General features: G+C 45.2%; 1 protein-coding gene across 1 annotated transcript in view; it reads right to left on the bottom strand.

Annotated features, from left to right (window-relative positions):
• Nucleotides 1–19,077, bottom strand: part of LOC128368282 (titin-like) — a 170,523-nt gene that overhangs the window by 30,936 nt on the left and 120,510 nt on the right. Inside the window, exons 208-210 of the mRNA XM_053329071.1 lie at nt 18,239–18,826; nt 17,806–18,108; nt 183–17,507 (exon numbers count right to left, since the gene is read on the bottom strand). Coding sequence (XP_053185046.1) covers nt 183–17,507; nt 17,806–18,108; nt 18,239–18,826 — 18,216 coding nt within the window. The remainder of the gene's footprint in view (nt 1–182; nt 17,508–17,805; nt 18,109–18,238; nt 18,827–19,077) is intronic.

The following is a 19,077-nucleotide window of genomic DNA, read 5'->3' on the forward strand; positions in this document are numbered from 1 at the left end:
TTCTTAAATCTTGCCCCTGACAAATATCCCCCATATTATAATAACAAATCAAACTAATACTGAAACTAATAAAAACTAAACTGAAATGAGCAAACACACTTTTGAAACTAACTGAAACCAAACAAAACTTAAAAATGAAATAAAAAATTAAAACTAATGTAAAATATAAAACTAACACATACCTGTAATCTTTGTGCCAGCCTTGGCCTCTTGAGGGACGCCCACACCTTGCTCATTTTCTCCAATGACTCTGAAGTAATACATGGCTCCTTCCTGCAAGTTTTCTACCTTGTAAGTTAGTGCATGGCAGTTGCTGGTCACAGTCACCCAGGCCTTCTTACTGGCTTCACGTTTTTCAACATGGTAAGCCTTCACTGCATCACCACCATCATTCTCGGGAGCTTCCCAAGTAAGGGTTGCAGAATCCCTGGTCACTGCTGAAACTTTAACATTGACAGGGGGTCCAGGAGAGTCGAGCACCTTGACGACCATGGGTAATGTTGCTTTTCCCAAAGGTGATTCAATAGTTACACAATATTCTCCAGAGTCATGTCTAGTTGATTTATCAATTGTCAGTTTAGTGCTGGATTCTGTCGATTCAATCATTCCCCTAACCTTTAGATCAACGTCCTCTTTGGCCCATGCCACTGATGGAACAGGTTTGCCCTTGAATGGTACATTGAGTGTAAATGCTGTTCCATGTTTGACAACAAGTACTTTGCGCATCTCAATGTCAACATCAAATGAGGGTTCTGAAGTTCTGTCCATGGCAACACCTGCATCTGAATATGAGCTACGCACACTGTGTCCAACTTTATTTATTGCCTTGACACAGAATTCATATTCTGCATCTGTCTTTAGTCCAATGACTGTGAACTCCAAACTCTTGGTAAGAGGAACAGCCTCCACCCATCTTGCTAGTTCTTCAGGTGATTCTTCTTCCTCTTCTTCTTCTTCATATTCCTCCTCCTCCTCATCAACCTCTGGTTCTGGTTTGTAAATGTAGTCTCTGTATTCCACACTATATCCAAGGATAGGGGCACCACCATCATCTGTGGGTGGTTTCCAGACTATGGTCACACTGTCCGTAGTTGAATTGACAATCTTTGGTTTAGTTGGGCAAGAAGGAACAACCAGAGGTTCCATTGTTCTAAATGATGCAGATGGTTCACTTGGAGGACTAAGACCAGCAGCATTTTCAGCATAGACTCTGAAGTCATACTCACAACCCTTGCGTAGTTTCGTTGCTACAGTGGTGCATTCAACAACTGGACCTCTGTTCACTCGAACCCAATGCATACCTGTCTTTTCACGGCGCTCAATCACATATCCAGTTATGGGACTGCCTCCATCATTGGCTGGTTTGCACCAGGTAAGGGTCATTGAATCTCCAGTTAGGTCAGTGACATCCACACCAGTGGGAGCTGTGGCAAAAGTGTATGGATCTGTAACTTTTATAGCATCACTGTCCAGGGCCTCACCAACTCCATACTTGTTGACAGCCAAAACCCTGAAGATATATTCATCTCCCTTAATTAGTCCTGTGACCTTGAAGTATGTTTTTGTAATGCCTGTCTTCACTAGTGTCCATGCCAAGCGGCTGGTGTCACGCTTCTCAACAACATAATGTGTGATCTCAGCACCACCAGTCTCCTGTGGTGGTCCCCATGACAGAGTGCAATGCTCAGCTGTGAGACCTGTGATTTGCAGAGGTCCTGCAGAGGGCCCGGGCTTATCCAGAATCACACAGTTAATTGGCATCGTAACTGTTCCGCCAATATTCTGTACAGTCAGAGCGTACTTTCCAGAATCTCTTCTGATGCAATCCTTCACAGTGACGGCGGTGCTGGTATCTGTGGAAACAATCTGGATTCTAGCTCTGCGCTCGATCTCCTTACCATCCTTGGTCCAGGAAATGACAGGAGAAGGGCGTCCAGCGAAGTCAGCATTAATCTTCAAAGTTTCTCCTGCTTTCACACTCACAGTTTCTCTGAACTTGACATCCATCATGATGCGTGGTGGATCCACATCATCTTTCACAGTGATGGGGCCAGTGTTGTCAGATGGATCACTGAAACATCCTGCTGCATTCTTTGCAATAACACGGAAGTCATACTGGTTGTTCTCTGTAAGACTTGTCACATTATAGTGGGTCTCAGCTACATTGGTGAAGTTGCACCTTGTCCAGCGTCCTTCAGGAAGGTCTCTGAATTCGATGATGTAGCCAGAAACCTTGGCTCCACCATCATACTCTGGTTTACTCCAGGACAAGGAGACAGATGTTCTGGTAACAGCTTTGACTACAGGTGTGCCTGGGGGATCACATGGATCTCTGGCTGCAACAGCTTCACAGGCTTTGCTGCATTTACCGATACCAGCAATATTTTCAGCATAGACACGGTATTCATACATCATACCCTCGTCAATTCCAATGACTTTGTATTCAGTATCTTTTATCATTCCTCTGTTCATCTTTGTCCAAAGAATGCTAGCACGTTCCTTCCTCTCCAGATGGTAACCCAGAACAGGACTACCACCATCATTGACTGGCTCATTCCATGTCACCAACATGTAAGACTTGGTGGCCAACTTCACTATAGGTGTGGAAGGAGGTCCAGGTTGTTTAAAGTTGTACTGAGCGGTAATTCCAGGTGAATCCAGATGTGTACTCTTTCCATAACGGTTAACTGCATAGATACGGAACTGGTACTCTGATCCCTGTGTCAGACGGCCAGCCTTGAAAGATGTTCTGGCAACATTGCTTGCTACCAACTGCCATTCTTGTGTGTTTGTGTCTCGCTTCTCCACAATATAGTTACTGATGGAGCAGCCACCATCATAGTCTGGTGGAGACCAGGACAGTGTGATGCTGTCTGAGGTCACAGCATCCACCTTAATGCTGTTAGGTGCACTTGGTTTATCAAGGACAACAACTCCAATTTGTGAAGTGACTGTTCCTCCTGTGTTGGCCAGAGTGATCTCATAATTGCCAACATGCTCTCTCTTTGCTTCTTTAATTATAATTTTGGCTGAGGTTGCAGTGTTTAAGATGGTCACTGATGATGTTTGCTTCAAAGGAAGGGAATCCTTCTTCCAGGACACAACAGGCTTAGGCCTGCCTCTTACTGGGACCTCAAGAGTGAGGTCATCTCCAGCCTTCACACTGTATGTGTTGAACAGTAAGTGCATAGATGGCTCAATTGCAATATCCTTTGCAACCACAGGCAAGCCAAGATCTTTTGGCTCACTCTTTCCCTTCTCATTGATTGCAACAACTCTGAATAAATATGTTTCATTAGGAGTCAGATTAGGAACAGTTGCCTCAGGCACCTTGACTGTGCATGCTGTTCCCCATTTATCACCAGTCTTTGGCATAAATTCTACATTGTAGCACATTATTTTACTTCCACCATCATGAGCAGGTTTTACCCATGCCAGTGACACACTGGTCTTTGTCACATCCACAACAGTAACCTTGCTTGGTGGCAGAGGTACCTCAGATATTTTGATTTCTTTAGTTTCTACCATCTGTCCTTGGCCATATACATTAACAGCACATACTCTGAAATAGAAGGTGCCACCCTCAGGTAGCTCTTCAATCTTGAATGAGTTAGCTGTGCAGTTGCTGGTTACAGTAGTAAAGGCCTTTCTGACAGACTCTCTTTTCTCCACAATGTAGTTTGTGATTTTGGAACCACCATCTGTGAGTGGAGTGTCCCAGGCAAGAGTCGCTGAGTCCTTCTTGAGTTCCTTCACAGCAAAGTTTTGTGGTGCACTTGGTGTATCCAGAATTCTCACTGCAACGATGGCAGATTTTGTACCACTGCCATTTTCCAATGTCAGTGAGTATTTGCCGCTGTCAAAGCGGTTAACATTGTCAATGACCAGCATAGTGTATGAACTGGTAGTGTCAGTAGCAGCACGCTCTGTAAGTGCACCGTCAACCTTCTCCCATTTCACAGTAGGTTCAGGCCGTCCTCTGATGGTGACAAACAAACGCAGAGTTCCACCAGCACGGACAGATACCACCTTTCTGAGATCAGCATCCAGCTCGATCTCGGGTGCTTCCAACCTGTCAGATGTGACTACAGTGCCATGCACATTAGCAGCCTCTCCCACTCCCTCAGAGTTGATGGCACAGACACGGAACTGATACTCTTCACCCTCCTTCAGGTCTGTAATAGTGAGTTTAGTAGCTTGAATGCCAGTGGGTGGAGTGCACATGGCCCATTCCTTTTCAACTGGTGCGTCTACTGCTGGTGCTACTTCTGTGTCCTCCTCCTCCTCCTCCTCCTCTGGTACTGGTGTATACTCCCTCATTTCAACAATGTAGCCCTTAATGTAGGCACCACCATCAAAGTCAGGTTTACCCCAGGTTAGAGACACACAAGACTTTGTGTAGTCTGCCACCTTAGGATGGTGTGGAGGTCCAGGTGGTGTTGTGGCATCACAGGCTCTGCAGAACAGGGATAATTCACTGAGGTCTCCCATTCCAGCCTCATTCTCAGCAGCAACACGGAACTCATAGAAGTGATCTGTCATCAGACCAGTGACCTTGAAGTGGGTTTCAGTCAGTTTTTGTCTGTTACACTTTGTCCATCTCACACCATCTTTGTCACGTTTTTCAAGGTGGTAGCCTTCAATGTCAGCTCCACCCGTCTGTTCTGGAGCAGTCCATGACAAAACCATAGAGTCCTTTTTGATATGACTTGCCTCTGGAGTTCCGGGAGCACTAGGTGGCTTATAAGGATTGCGTGCAATGATAGGTTCACTCTCGAGATAATCACCAACACCATACTTGTTGACAGCCCTTACTCTGAAAATATATTCATTTCCAGGGAGCAAGTTTGTTAATTTAAAGAACAGACCGTTGATATTGGGTGCAGCCACCATCCAGGACAATCTGCTAGTTTCTCTCTTCTCCAAAATATAGTGAGTGATACTAGCCCCACCATCCAGAGCTGGCGCAGTCCAGGAAAGGGTGCACCTGTCAGCCATAACACCTGTCGCCTTCATGGGTCCAGTAGGTTTACCTGGTTTGTCAAGGACTTTTACAGTGATGGGGAACATTTTTGTACCACCCAGATTTTTCAGGACAAGGTCATAGTGGCCACTGTCAAGCTTGGTTACATCCTTAATGGTCATGGCCGCATGTTTGTGTGTAGTTTTCACTTCAATGCGCAGGGCTTTATCCATTTGCTTGCCCTCCTTTAGCCAGACAACATCTGGAACTGGTTTGCCATGGATGTCTGCATAAAGAAGCAAGTTTTCCCCAGCACTGACAACAATGACATCCTTGTATTTGGGATCCATTGAGGCCCTTGGTGGTTCAATTTCATCAGTAGCCGTAATAGGTCCTGAGCTGTCAGATGGCTCACTGAAGACTCCAGCTGCATTTCTAGCAATAACTCTGAATTCATACTGTTCATTCTCTGTCAGACCAGTGATGGAATATTCAGTCTCAATTATATTAGTGAAATTAATTCTTACCCAACGCCCCTCAGGGGAGGAAAGATCTTTCCTCTCCACAATATAGCCATTTACCTTGCTGCCACCATCATACTGAGGCTTGGTCCACCGAATCTTGATTAGATTCTTAGTAATAGTTATAGCTTCAGGAGCACTAGGGGGATCACATGGGTCACGAGCAACAAAGGACTCGGACACTTTACTGCATCTGCCAATTCCAACAATATTCTCAGCATACACTCTAAATTCGTATCCAATACCCTCCTCAAGATTGCAGGTCTTGAACTCTGTATCAGTGATAAGAGTCTTGTTCAGTTTGATCCACAGGATGCTGCTTCTCTCCTTGCTTTCCAGGTGGTAGCCAATTACTTGACTTCCACCATCATTAACTGGCTCATTCCATTGAATGATCATCATCTCCTTTGTTGCAGATTTGATATTTGGTGTTCCAGGAGGCCCTGGTGGTTTGTATGGATACTGAACAGTAATGGCCTTGGAATCCAGAGGCATACCCTTTCCATATCTGTTTTCAGCTATGATTCTGAACTGGTACTCTGCACCAGTCTTCAACTTGGTGACTTTGAAAGCTGTTCTGGCAAGTTGTGTGGTGACTGATTGCCATGTTTGGGTGGTGGTGTCTCTTTTTTCCACTATGTAGTTCTTTACCTGGCATCCACCTGTGTACACTGGGGGCTCCCAAGAGAGATGGACAAAGGTATTGCTCACTTCAACAACCTTAACTGGACCTGTTGATGGACCAGGTTTATCAAGAATAATGACACCCACCTCCTCAGTGATTGTGCCAGCAGTATTGGTTGCTGTAATGCTGTATTTGCCTAAGTCCTCTTTGCATGCCTCAGTAATCTGAATTCCAGTTGATGTTTTAGTATTAAACACATTGACTCTGGATGTCACCTTCAGAGCCTGACCATCCTTGGTCCAGGTGACTCTCGGTTTGGGCCTGCCATGCACAGGGAATTCCAATTTAAGATCCTTTCCAGCTAATACACTATAAGTGTTGAATTGAATCTTTAGACTTGGCTCAATGCTCATCTCACTGGCAATAACAGGTGCAACAAGTGCCTTTGGCTCACTCTTTCCCTTCTCATTGTAAGCAAGGATACGGAAAAGGTATTCTGTTCCACTTGTGAGGCCTGTGACAGTGCCCTCACATGTCTTTGTATTTGTTGCAACTCCCCACTTATCTGTGCCCTTGGGCAACATCTCAATTAGGTAGCCACCAATTCTGCTGCCGCCATCATGCTCAGGTTTCTCCCAAGCCAGTGAGGCAGTGGTTTTAGTGACATCAGTGAGGAAGACTTTTCCAACAGGTAGAGGGACCTCAGAGGCCTTGGAAGCTGTCTTTGTTTCAACACCCTGACCAACTCCATATTCATTCTCAGCCATGACTTTGAAGTAGTACATAGCACCTTCAATAAGGTTCTCTACTTTGAATGTTGTCTTGGTGCATTTGGTAGACACATTCGCATATACCTTTCGGGTTGATTCGCGTTTGTCGATAACATAGTTCTTAATTTTGGAACCTCCATCAACCAGTGGTGCATCCCATACAAGAGTGACAGAGTCCTTTTTGACATCTTTAACCACAAGGTTTTGTGGGGCCCCAGGTGTATCCAAAACTTTAACAGCAACAAACTCTGACACAGAACCACTGCTGTTGGTTAGGCTCAGAGTGTATTTTCCTGAGTTGCTCCTGTCACATGAGTCAATAGACAGCTGCGTGAAGTTATGAGCTTTCTCAACCAGTGCCTTTTCAGTCAGGTCTCCCTCATCTTTAGTCCATTTAATCTCAGGGGTTGGCCTACCCTTGAATGGAATATGGATTCTAACAGACCCTCCAGCCTTCACAATGATACCCTTCCTCAGCTCAGAGTCCAAGTGGATCTCTGGTGGTTCGACTCTTTCTTCTGGTTTAGCTGTTCCCGAGAGAGCAGCTGGCTCACCAACTCCCAGTTTGTTCAGAGCACACACCTGGATCTTGTACTCCTGACCCTCTGTAAGTTTGGTAATTTCATATTTGTTGACGCGCAGGCCAGTGGGGGGAGTTACCATGGTCCATTCCTCCTCTTCAGCCTTGCAGACTTCAACAATATATCCTTGAATGGTGCTGCCACCATCAAATAGAGGCTTACCCCATGAAACTGTAATAGAGCTCTTTGTGGAGTCAATTACATGCACATGTGCTGGGGACCCAGGTTTGTACTTAGGATCACAGGCCCTGTAGAATGGACTTGGAAGGCTTGGCTCTCCCACACCAACTACATTCTCAGCACCCACTCTAAACTCATACTCGTGGCCAGTGGTTAGGCCTGAAACTCTAAAGGAAAGGTCAGTGACCTTGTGCCTGTTGCATCTGGTCCATTTAATTCCAGTTCTATCCTTCTTTTCAATAATGTAATTGGTGATTTCACTGCCACCATCACTGTCGGGGGCAGACCAAGTGACGGTCATGCCATCATGGGCAATGTTGGATACATCATCAATGTGAGGTGGACCAGGAGGAACAAATGGAGTCTTCATGATCACTCCGCCAGACTCCAGTGGCTCACTGACACCATAACTGTTAGCTGCCATGACTCGGAAAATATACTCATTGCCTTCCAGCAATTTGGTGACTTTGTAGCATGTGGTGTCACACTTGTCATTAACAACAGTCCAAGCTAGACGACTGGTCTCTCTTCTTTCAATGATATAGCGTGTAATGGCACTACCTCCATCATGTAGAGGAGCACGCCATACCAGTGTACATCTATCCTCTGCAACCCCAGTTACATGAAGAGGTCCTTCACATGGGCTAGGCACGTCCAGTACCACAACCTTGAATGGAACAGTTTCAGTGCCAGCCACATTTGTAAGCTGGAGCGTGTAAGTTCCACCATCAATTCTGACAGAGTCCTTAATGATAATCAGTGCACGGTTTTCTGAGTTTTTGATCTGAAGTCTGAGTGTATTCTCAACTGGATGTTCATCCTTGAACCACTGGATAGTAGGAAGTGGCTTGCCACGGACATCTGCGTCTAGCTTGAATGTCTCTCCAGCATTGATGACAATGGTCTTGGTGAATGCAGGGTCTATGGAGAATTTGGGTGCTTCCACCTGATCACTTGCAATGATTGGTCCACTGTTGTAAGATGGCTTGCTAATGGTGCCAACAGCATTTTTAGCAATGACTCTAAAGTCATACTGTGCATTTTCAGTCAAACCGGTGACAGTGAACTTGGTCTCAATCACATTAGTGAAGTTAGCCCTTATCCACCGGCCGTCTGGCAGATCACGCTTCTCCACAAGGTAGCCAGTTATGTTACTGCCACCATCATACTCAGGTTTAGTCCACTGAATGACAATGGTATCTTTTGTCACGTGGATGGCCTCTGGTGTGCCAGGAGGATCGCATGGGTCACGGGCACTGCAGCCCTCTGAGATCTTACTGCACCTGCCGATGCCAACAATATTTTCAGCATAAACCCTGTATTCATATTCAACACCTTCTTCCAGGGGGTGACTCTTGAAATTAGTCTCGTGAATAAGCATCTTGTTAATCTTGACCCAGAGAATACTATTCCTCTCTTTCCTTTCAATATGGTAGCCAAGAACAGGGCTGCCTCCATCGGAGACAGGCTCGTGCCACTCAACAATCTGGTGATCTCTAGAGAGAGAAGCAATGAAAGGAGTGCCTGGTGGCCCGGGCTCTCTGTATGGGTACTGAGCGACCACAGCAGATGAATCCAGACCATGACTCTTGCCATAGCGGTTCTGAGCAATGATCCTGAATTGGTACTCAGCTCCAGTCTTCAGCCTAGGCACTTTTATGCTGGTTCTGGCACAATTAATGCTGACATTCTCCCATGTTGTTGTTGTAGTATCTCTCTTCTGCACAATGTAGTTTGAAATCTGGCAACCACCGTTGTGTTTTGGTGGGTCCCATGAAATAGTTACAGTCTGTGTTGTGACTTCGTCAAACCTCACTGGGCCGGATGGGGGCCCAGGCTTGTCAAGTACAATAATTTCAACTGTTGTGTCCTTCTTTCCAGCTGAGTTGGCTACATTTATACTGTACATGCCACCATCGTCACCTGCTGCCTCCTTAATGCTCAGTGTTGTATGTGTTAGTGTACTGGAAATGTTCACTCTGGTAGTGAACTTCAAAAGAGCACCATCTTTTGTCCATGATACTGATGGTTTAGGACGTCCAAAGATGGGAACAACAACATTCAAGTCTTTGCCCACATGTACACTGTAGTTGCTGAAAGCTGGTCGAATATCTGGCTCAATGACTAAGTCCTTGGTCATGACTGGGCCAGCAAGGACTCTGGGGTCGCTCTTACCCTTATCATTCATTGCTGTAACTCTGAATAGATACTCTTCTCCTGGGTTCAGTTTAGTAACAGTAGTCTCCATTGTCTTATATGTGTTAACACCAGACCACTTGTCCTGGCCTTTAGCCATTACCTCAAGCAGGTACTGCATGACTCTACTACCACCATCATACTCTGGCTTCTCCCATGCCAAAGAGATACTTGTCTTAGTTTGGTCCGTGACAATCAAGTTCTTGGGGGCCTGGGGCACCTCTGACACCTTTAGAGGGTCAACAGTTATTGCAGGCAGGCCAACACCATGAGCATTCTCAGCAAGGACTCGGAAATAGTAACTGCAGCCCTCCTGGAGTGGCTCTATCTTCCAAGAAAGAGCATGGCAATTTGTTACCACAGCTGCATATGTTTTGCGTGTGCTCTCTCTCTTCTCCACAATGTAGTTCTTGATCTTCGACCCACCATCTAACAGAGGTGGTTCCCATGCCAGTGTCACTGTCTGGTTTGTTATTTCTTTTACTTTCAGGTTAACAGGAGCACTGGGTGTGTCAAGAACACGGACAACAACAAATGCAGATTTGGTTCCACTTGAGTTCTCTGCAGTGACAGTGTATTTTCCACTATCATTTCTGCTCATCTTGTCAATTACAAGGGCTGTGAAACTACTGGTTACCTCAATCTGAGCAGTCTCTTTCAGTGCAACATCATCTTTGTCCCACTTGATGGTTGGAGTGGGCCTTCCTTTAATTGGAATAAACAGTCTAAGTGAAGCTCCAGCTTTAATGGTCACAATCTTTCTCAGTTCTGGGTCAATATCAAGATCTGGCTCTTCAGTTCTGTCATGGGTGACAATAACTCCGGAAACATCAGCATTCTCACCAATTCCAACCTTGTTGATAGCACATACTCTAAACTTGTATGCCTGGTTTTCCTTCAGGTTTACAACTTCGAACTTGGTCTTTTTGACACCTGTTGGTGGTGTGCACATTATCCATTGCTCAGCAGGTGCATCTATAGCAGGTGCTTCTTCAGCTTCAACAGGAGCCTCAGCTGGTACAGCTGACTCTGTGGTAGTGCAGCACTCAACAATGTATCCCTGAACTTCACAGCCACCGTCACAGACTGGCTTGCCCCATGACAGGAATACTGATGTTTTTGTTGTGTCAGTAACTTTTGGATTCTGTGGTGGACCAGGCTTAAAGATAGGATCAAGAGCTTTGTAGAAAACAGTTGGGGGGCTTGGTTCTCCAACACCAACAGCATTCTCAGCTGCAACTCTGAATTCATAAGTATGGCTTTCCAGGAGTCCAGTGATCTTGAAGGTCAAGTCAGTGACTGCTTTCCTGTTGCATCTGGTCCATCTTATGCCATCTTTGTCATGTTTTTCAATGATATATTGAGTGATAGGACTGCCTCCATCTTCAGAGGGAGCCTCCCAGGTGATCACCATGGAATCCTTTTTAATATCTGAAATCTCTAAGCCCTTGGGTGATCCAGGGAGCATGTATGGATCTTTGATAATCACAGCAGCAGACTCAAGTGCTGCACCCACACCAAACTGGTTGACAGCATGGACTCTGAAAATGTACTCATTTCCTTCCAAGAGCTTAGTAACCTTTAGACAAATATTCTCAACTTTTGGGTTAACAACAGTCCACACTAATCTGCTTGACTCTCTCCTCTCCACAATGTAGTGAGAGATCTTGCTGCCACCATCTTCTAGAGGTGCTTTCCATGCAAGACAGCATTGTTCTTTTGTGATTCCTGTTACAACAAGTGGTCCAAGTGGTTCTCCAGGTTTATCCAGAACAACCACCTTGATCTGCACGGCCTTCTCTCCTCCAGGATTTTTTAACAGCAGAGTGTATTGGCCTCCATCGGAAAGTTTAGCTTCCTTTACAGTGATACACGCTTTGGTGTCTGTGTTCTTAATTTCTCTATGAATAGTGTTTCCCAGTTCCTGTTCTCCCTTCATCCAGTGGATAGACGGCAATGGTTTGCCGTGAACATCTCCATCAATCTTGAAGTTTTCTCCAGCATTAATCACAATAGACTGTGTGTATTGTGGGTCAATACTGATGCGTGGTGGCTCAATCTCGTCCTTGGCAGTAATAGGACCAGTACTGTAAGAAGGGAGACTGAAAACACCAGCAGCATTTCTGGCAATGACACGGAACTCATACTGATTGTCCTGCACAAGGCCTGTTGCAACATATTCTGTCTCTATGACATTAGTAAAGTTAGCCTTCAGCCAACGACCTTCGGGCAGCTCCTTCTTTTCCACAATATAGCCTGTAACCTTGGCACCACCATCATACTCAGGCTTGGTCCAAACGATGGTCACAGACTCCTTAGTAATCTTCGTTGCCTCAGGGGTGCCAGGAGGATCACAAGGATCTCTAGCAATGTGGCCTTCAGACACTTTGCTCACTTTGCCTATTCCAACAATGTTTTCAGCATAAACTCTGTATTCATACTCCATTCCTGGTTCTAGGCCTGTGGTCTTGAAGGTTTGGTCAGTAATAAGAGACTTGTTCAATTTGACCCAGAGGATGCTATTTCTTTCTTTGCGCTCAAGATGGTAGCCCAAGATAGTGCTTCCACCATCATTCACAGGTTCATTCCATGCTACCACCATGCTGTCCTTGGTGCTGGCTGCAATCGATGGTGTTCCTGGAGGTCCTGGGAGCTTGTATGGATACTGAGCTGTAATACACTCCGATTGAAGAGCTGGCCCTTTTCCATATCTGTTTTCTGCTGTGATTTTAAACTGATACTCAGAACCAGTCTTCAACCTGCCTACCTTGATTTTAGTCCTTGCAAGGTTAGGAGAAACAACCATCCAGTTAGTTGTGGATGTGTCTCTCTTCTCCACAATGTAGTTTTTGATTGTGCATCCACCATCATACTCTGGTCGTTTCCAGGAGATGGTTACACTGTCAGAAGTGACTTTCTCCACCTTAACCGGACCACCTGGTTGGCCAGGTTTGTCAAGAACAACAATGCCAATGTCTGCTGTTGTCTCTCCTGCTGTGTTGCTGAGAGTAATATGATAGTGTCCAACATCATCTCTGGAAGCCTCTTTTATGGTGAGCTTCAGCAATGTTTCTGTTGCTCCAAAGTTTACTCTGGTAGTTCTCTTCATAGGCTGACCATCCTTTACCCAGGAGACAGCTGCTTTGGGACGTGCAACATATGGGACCTCTACTGTTAGGTCTTCCCCTGCCAACACACTGAATGTGTTGAACAGTATTTTGGCAACTGGTGCGATCACAAGATCTTTAACGATCACAGGCACACCAATTTGACGCGGGTCACTTGTTCCCTTCTCATTTCTCGCTGCTACACGGAACATGTATTCTTCACCTGCATTGAGCCCACTAATAGTAGCTTCTGTTTCTTTCACAATCACAGCTTGGGTCCACTTGTCAACACCTTTGGGCTGGACTTCAACAACGTAACAGCCCACTCTGCTACCACCATCATGCTCTGGCTTCTCCCAGCAGAGGGTGACACTGTTTTTTGTTACATCCTTAAGAGTGACTTTGCCAGGTGGCTGTGGTTTCTCAGACACTTTAACTGATTCACCAGTCTCAATGGGTAGGCCAATGCCATATTCATTCTCAGCTAACACTCTGAAGTAATAGTTGCATCCTTCAAGGAGTTGGTCAACTGTAAAGTTGGTGTGATGGCACATAGAACTAACAGTGGCATATGCTTTCCTTGTGGACTCTCGCTTTTCAACAATGTAGTTCTTAATCTTAACTCCTCCATGATTCACTGGTGGATCCCAGGTCAGAGAGACAGATTCCTTTGTTACAGCAGAAATCTTCAGATTCTGTGGGGCACTTGGTGTGTCAAGCACTCTGACTTGAACTGTGACTGTCTTGGAGCCCGAGCTGTTTTCAACAGTAAGGTTATATTTTCCACTGTCAAACCTGTTGACATTTTCAATTACAAGTGATGTGTATGATGATGTGCTGTCAATGGTCGCCCTCTCAATGTGCTCACCATCCTCTTTGGTCCATTTAGCCTGAGGAGTTGGTCTGCCTCTGATGGGCACAAATAGTCTAAGTGAGCAACAAGCTCTCAGGCTAATAACTTTGAGGAGTTCAGCATCCAAATCTATCTCAGGTGGTAGGAGCCTGTCCTCTGCCTTGGGATTACCAGGTACAGATGCTGCCTCTCCGATTCCTTCACCATTGACAGCACTGATGTTAATCTTGTACTCCTGGTTCTCCTTTAGGTTGATGATGGTGAATGAGGTGGCAAGGAGCCCTTGTGTGGGTGTCACAATGGTCCACTCCTCATCCTCTTCCTTTTCAGATGGGATGCAGGTCTCCACAATGTAGCCAGTGATATCAGAGCCACCATCGTACACAGGTTTGTTCCAAGCAATAGTAACTGAAGACTTGGTAGTGTCCAAGACTCTTGGGTTGCATGGAGGCCCTGGCTTGTACAATGCATCAGAAGCCTTGTAGAATGGAGTGGGGACACTTGGTGCACTCAATCCAGCAGCATTCTCAGCAAGTATTCTGAATTCGTATTCATGTCCAGAGACAAGACCTGCTGCCTTGAACTGAAGATCTTTTACTTTCCTCTTGTTGCATTTGACCCAGCGGAGGCCAATCTTGTCTTTTCTTTCAATATTGTAGTTGGTGATGGGGGTTCCACCGTCACTTGCAGGTACTTGCCACATAACAATCATTGAATCTTTAGTGACAGCTGTCACCTCAGGAGACTGTGGAGGATCAGGAACCACATATGGGTTGTCTGCAATGGTAGGTTCTGAATCAAGAGGCTCACCATGCCCATATTTGTTTACTGCCATAACTCTGAAGATATATTCATTTCCTTTGAGCAGCTTGGTCACCTTTTGTTGTGTAACCTGCACATCTGAAGCCACGTTGGTCCAAGCCAGTCTGCTTGACTCACGCTTCTCAATAACATATCCTTCAATTGTGGCACCACCATCATCTTCAGGTGGGGCCCATGTCAGAACACAATGGTCAGCTGTGACATCAGATACATTAAGAGGCCCAACTGGTGGTCCAGGTCTGTCAAGTACTCTAACTTTAAAGATGTGCTTAGAAAATCCACCAACATTAGTGGCAGTCAAAACAAATTCTCCTCCATCCAATCTGACAGAGTCCTTGTTGGTCAGTGTGGTTGTCAGTTCAGTGAACTTAATGTTTAGTTTCATTGTATTCTCAACCTCCTTTCCATTCTTGGTCCAAACCATGGATGGGGTTGGTTGACCAGAGATGTCAGCACCAAGCTTGAAAGACTCCCCTGCCTTAAGCAGAACAACATCCTTAAAGATGGCATCAACCCTGATGCGTGGCTCAACAATGTCATCTTTGCAGATAATTGGGTCAGAGGGGTCGGAAGGCACACTGACTGCACCTGCTGAGTTTCTGGCTATGACACGGAACTCATAGGAGGCATCTTGAGTCAACCCACTGACAGTGAATGTTGTCTCAATAATGTTTGTAAAGTTGGCTCTGATCCAGCGACCAGCAGGAAGTTCTCTCTTCTCCACTGTGTAGCCAGTGATTTTGAAGCCACCGTCATACTCAGGCTTTGTCCACTCAATAGTGATGACATTGTTGTTGACAAATATGGGAATGGGCTGACCTGGTGGGTCTACAGGGTCCAAGGCCAGTATTGCTTCTGAGGCTTTGCTAGGTTTACCAATTCCAGCCAGATTTTCAGCCATGACACGGAATTCATAGGCAACTCCATCTTCCAGCCCGCTGGATTTGAAGATATTTCCTTTCACAATACTCTTGCTGATCTTAGTCCAAATGATGCTGTTTCTTTCTTTCCTCTCAACATGATATCCAATTACTTCATTTCCACCGTCAGACACCGGTTCATTCCAGCCAATTGTAATTGAGTCCTTAGTGAATGCAGCAACATGAGGAGTACCAGGAGGTCCAGGGGCTTTGAAAGGATAGGCAGCTACCACTGACCCTGAGGTGATGGGGGGTCCAACACCATATCTATTCTTAGCCTTTACTCTGAACTGATACTCTGATCCAGTGGTTAAACGAATGGCTTTGAACATGGTACGGATGATAGTGGAAGACAGCTCTATCCATGTCTGGGTAGTGGTGTCTCTGATCTCAATCACATAATTGGTGATAGGAACACCTCCATCATTCTCAGGAGTGTCCCATGCAAAGATGCAATAGGTACGAGATATCTCCAGAATCGTAATTGGTCCTTTTGGTGGCCCAGGAACATCATGTACTTTGACAATGATGTTGTCTGTCACAGAACCAACAATGTTCTTTCCTGTCATGGTATATACACCACTGTCTCCTCGTATGCATTCATTGATGCTAAGGATAGCAGTAGCTGCAGTGGTTTCCACATTGGTTCTTTGTGTGAGCTTCAGGGCTGCGCCATCCTTCTGCCAAGAGATAGTAGGTCTAGGTCGTCCCATAACTGGAATTTCAACCTTGATGTCATCTCCTGCCTTGGCAATAACAGTCTTCTGACAGACACCACGCAGGTCAAACTCGGGCAGGAAAGTCGAGTCCTTGACAGCAATGGCTTTACTCTCACGTGCAGCACTTCTACCTGAGTGGTTGACAGCCATGACACGGAAAATGTACTCCTCATTCTCATTAAGATTCTTCACTGTGAAATCCATGGTCTTGACTGTTGTTACGTGGGCCCACTGATCTGTTCCCTTCTTCTGGGCCTCAAGGACATATCCAGTAATTCTGCTTCCACCATCATGTTTGGGTTTGGTCCAAGCCAGGCTCACAGAGCTCTTAGTGATATCAGTAGGAATGATACTCTCTGGAGGAGTTGGTGCCTGGGATGCACGTATTGGATCAGTGGTTTCAACTGCCTCACCAATGCCATACTCATTCTCAGCAGATACTCTGAAGTAGTACTCACAGCCTTCACCTAGTTCAGCGATTGTGACTGAAGTTGTCCGGCAATTTTTAACAACAGTAGCAAAAGCCTTGCGAGTTGATTCTCTCTTCTCAATTATGTAATTTGTGATCTTGGCTCCACCATCAATGAGAGGCATCTCCCACTTAAGAGAAATGCTTTCCTTGTCAATCTTGACTGGTTTTAAGTTAAGTGGAGGTCCAGGTGAATCTAGAACTCTCACGTTGATAGGGGCACTCTTCTTTCCAGATGAGTTTTCAAGGGTAAGCTCATATTTACCCGCATCATTCCTTGAACTCTCAGGGATGATCAGCATTGTAAATGACTCAGTACTGTCAATGACAGCACGTGGAACAGGACCACTGTCCTTGGTCCAGGTGACTGTAGGTGTAGGACGTCCCTTGATTGGCACAAAGAGGCGAATAGAACAGCCAGCCCTGACAACAAGGGTTCTCCTCAGCTCAATGTCTAGCTCCAAATCAGGCTCAGCTGCACGCTCCACTATCTCAACCAGTTCCTGAGTTTCAGCTGGTTCACCAGCTCCTTTAGCATTCACAGCACTAATTCTGAAGTGGTATTTTGAACCAGTTTCCAGCCCAGGAACGACAAACTCTGTGATCCTAAGTGGAGATGAAGGTGTGTCCTTAACCCATTCTTCTGTTCCTTCTTTCTTGTGTTCAATCAGGTATCCAGTGACTTCAAGTCCACCATTATCAAGAGGTTTTCCCCAGTTCAGAGTGGCACTGGTCTTAGTTGTGTCTGTGACTCTTGGATTGACCGGAGGTCCAGGCACATCTGCAAGATACAAAATTAGTGATTATATCCTTTTTTAAATACAAAATCTATAGTATTCTGTAAACTAGTGACATTTCATTTCAATTATTATAAATATTTAAAATGAGGTGTCAATCGGTTAAAAAAAAATAATCACACAATTTGTTGTGATTAATTGATTTTTCTTTTCTTTTTCACATTTATTCAGAAATCAATGTATTAATTTTGACAGCACTAATTTTAACATTTAAAAATAATGTTAGATTTGAGTCGGCCTATTTATAACATTTCACAGCTGAAACATGTTTTTTTTACTCACAGGCAACAACTATTGTTCTGACGGGCATGGATGGTTCACTCGGCTCTCCAAAGCCAGCTCTGTTCTCAGCAAGAACACGGAACTCATACTCTATGTCTTCAGTTAGTCCAGTGACTTCATAGCTAAGCTCAGCAATGGCTTTCTTGGAGGCCCTAACCCATCTCATGGCCTTTCTCTCCTTCTTTTCAACACAGTAACCAATGATATCACTTCCTCCATCCTCAGCTGGCCTCCTCCAGGTCACAGTAGCTGAATGCCCATCAACTTTCTCAACCTCTGGTCTGGATGGTGGACCAGGAGGACCTACACACAGTAGTTAGAAGAAATACATAAGTGAACTGAAGTGGTTAATATGTTTCTTTGAGTCTCAGAGACACATATTCTTCTGTAAAAAATAAACACAAATGTATGATCTAGGATGCAGTGAACATACCAAATCTATCAACCATCTTGACTGCCTCAGAGTGAGATGGCTCACTGGCACCATACTGATTAACAGCAGAGACTCTGAAGATGTATTCATTGCCCTGGATGAGCTTGTGGGCCACGTAGTGACAGTCGATGACCTTTTCTTCCAGGATAGTCCAGAGCAGGCGGCTGGTCTCCCTCTTCTCCAGGGTGTAGTACTTGATAGGAGAACCTCCATCTTCAGTAGGAGCAGTCCAGGTCAGCGTGACCTTCTCAGAGGAGATACCGCTGCATTCAATGGGCCCAGGAGCAGCAGGAACATCCAGAACTTTCACCTTGACAGTTTCCTCCTTCACACCAAAAGGATTGCTGGCAGTGATGATGTAATCACCAGAGTCCTTCCTGCCAGCATACTTGACAGACAGGGTGGAGGAGGTTGCAGTGGTCTCGATATTGACGATGTCAGAAAGCTTGAAGTATTTTCCTCCTTTAGACCAGCATGAGGTTGGGGCAGGTTTACCTAAAATGCTTGTAGCAGTGATAACTATAGTATCACCAGCTCTGACAGTCAGACCCTCCATCACTTGAGCATCAATGATGATGGTTGGTGCAGCTGTTGGACAGAAAAGAAAAAACATACTTTATCACACTTTGTGCTAATATACTAGTCATCAAAAGCATTCAGACAGTGCAATAAAAGCTTAGTATTAGTTTTAACACTGTTTCATATCTGAAAATGGTCTGAAATTAACTCCCACCAACTGAAAAATGTGGGCAAAGTGTTGGTTTAGAAAGTAAATGTCAGAGGGCTATCCACCACACTGGCAGGTCAATGTTTGTACCTAATACAGTCATGTGATAAAA

The sequence above is a fragment of the Scomber japonicus genome, chromosome 11 (assembly GCF_027409825.1).
Source record: "Scomber japonicus isolate fScoJap1 chromosome 11, fScoJap1.pri, whole genome shotgun sequence".
NCBI classification, from domain to species: domain Eukaryota; kingdom Metazoa; phylum Chordata; class Actinopteri; order Scombriformes; family Scombridae; genus Scomber; species Scomber japonicus.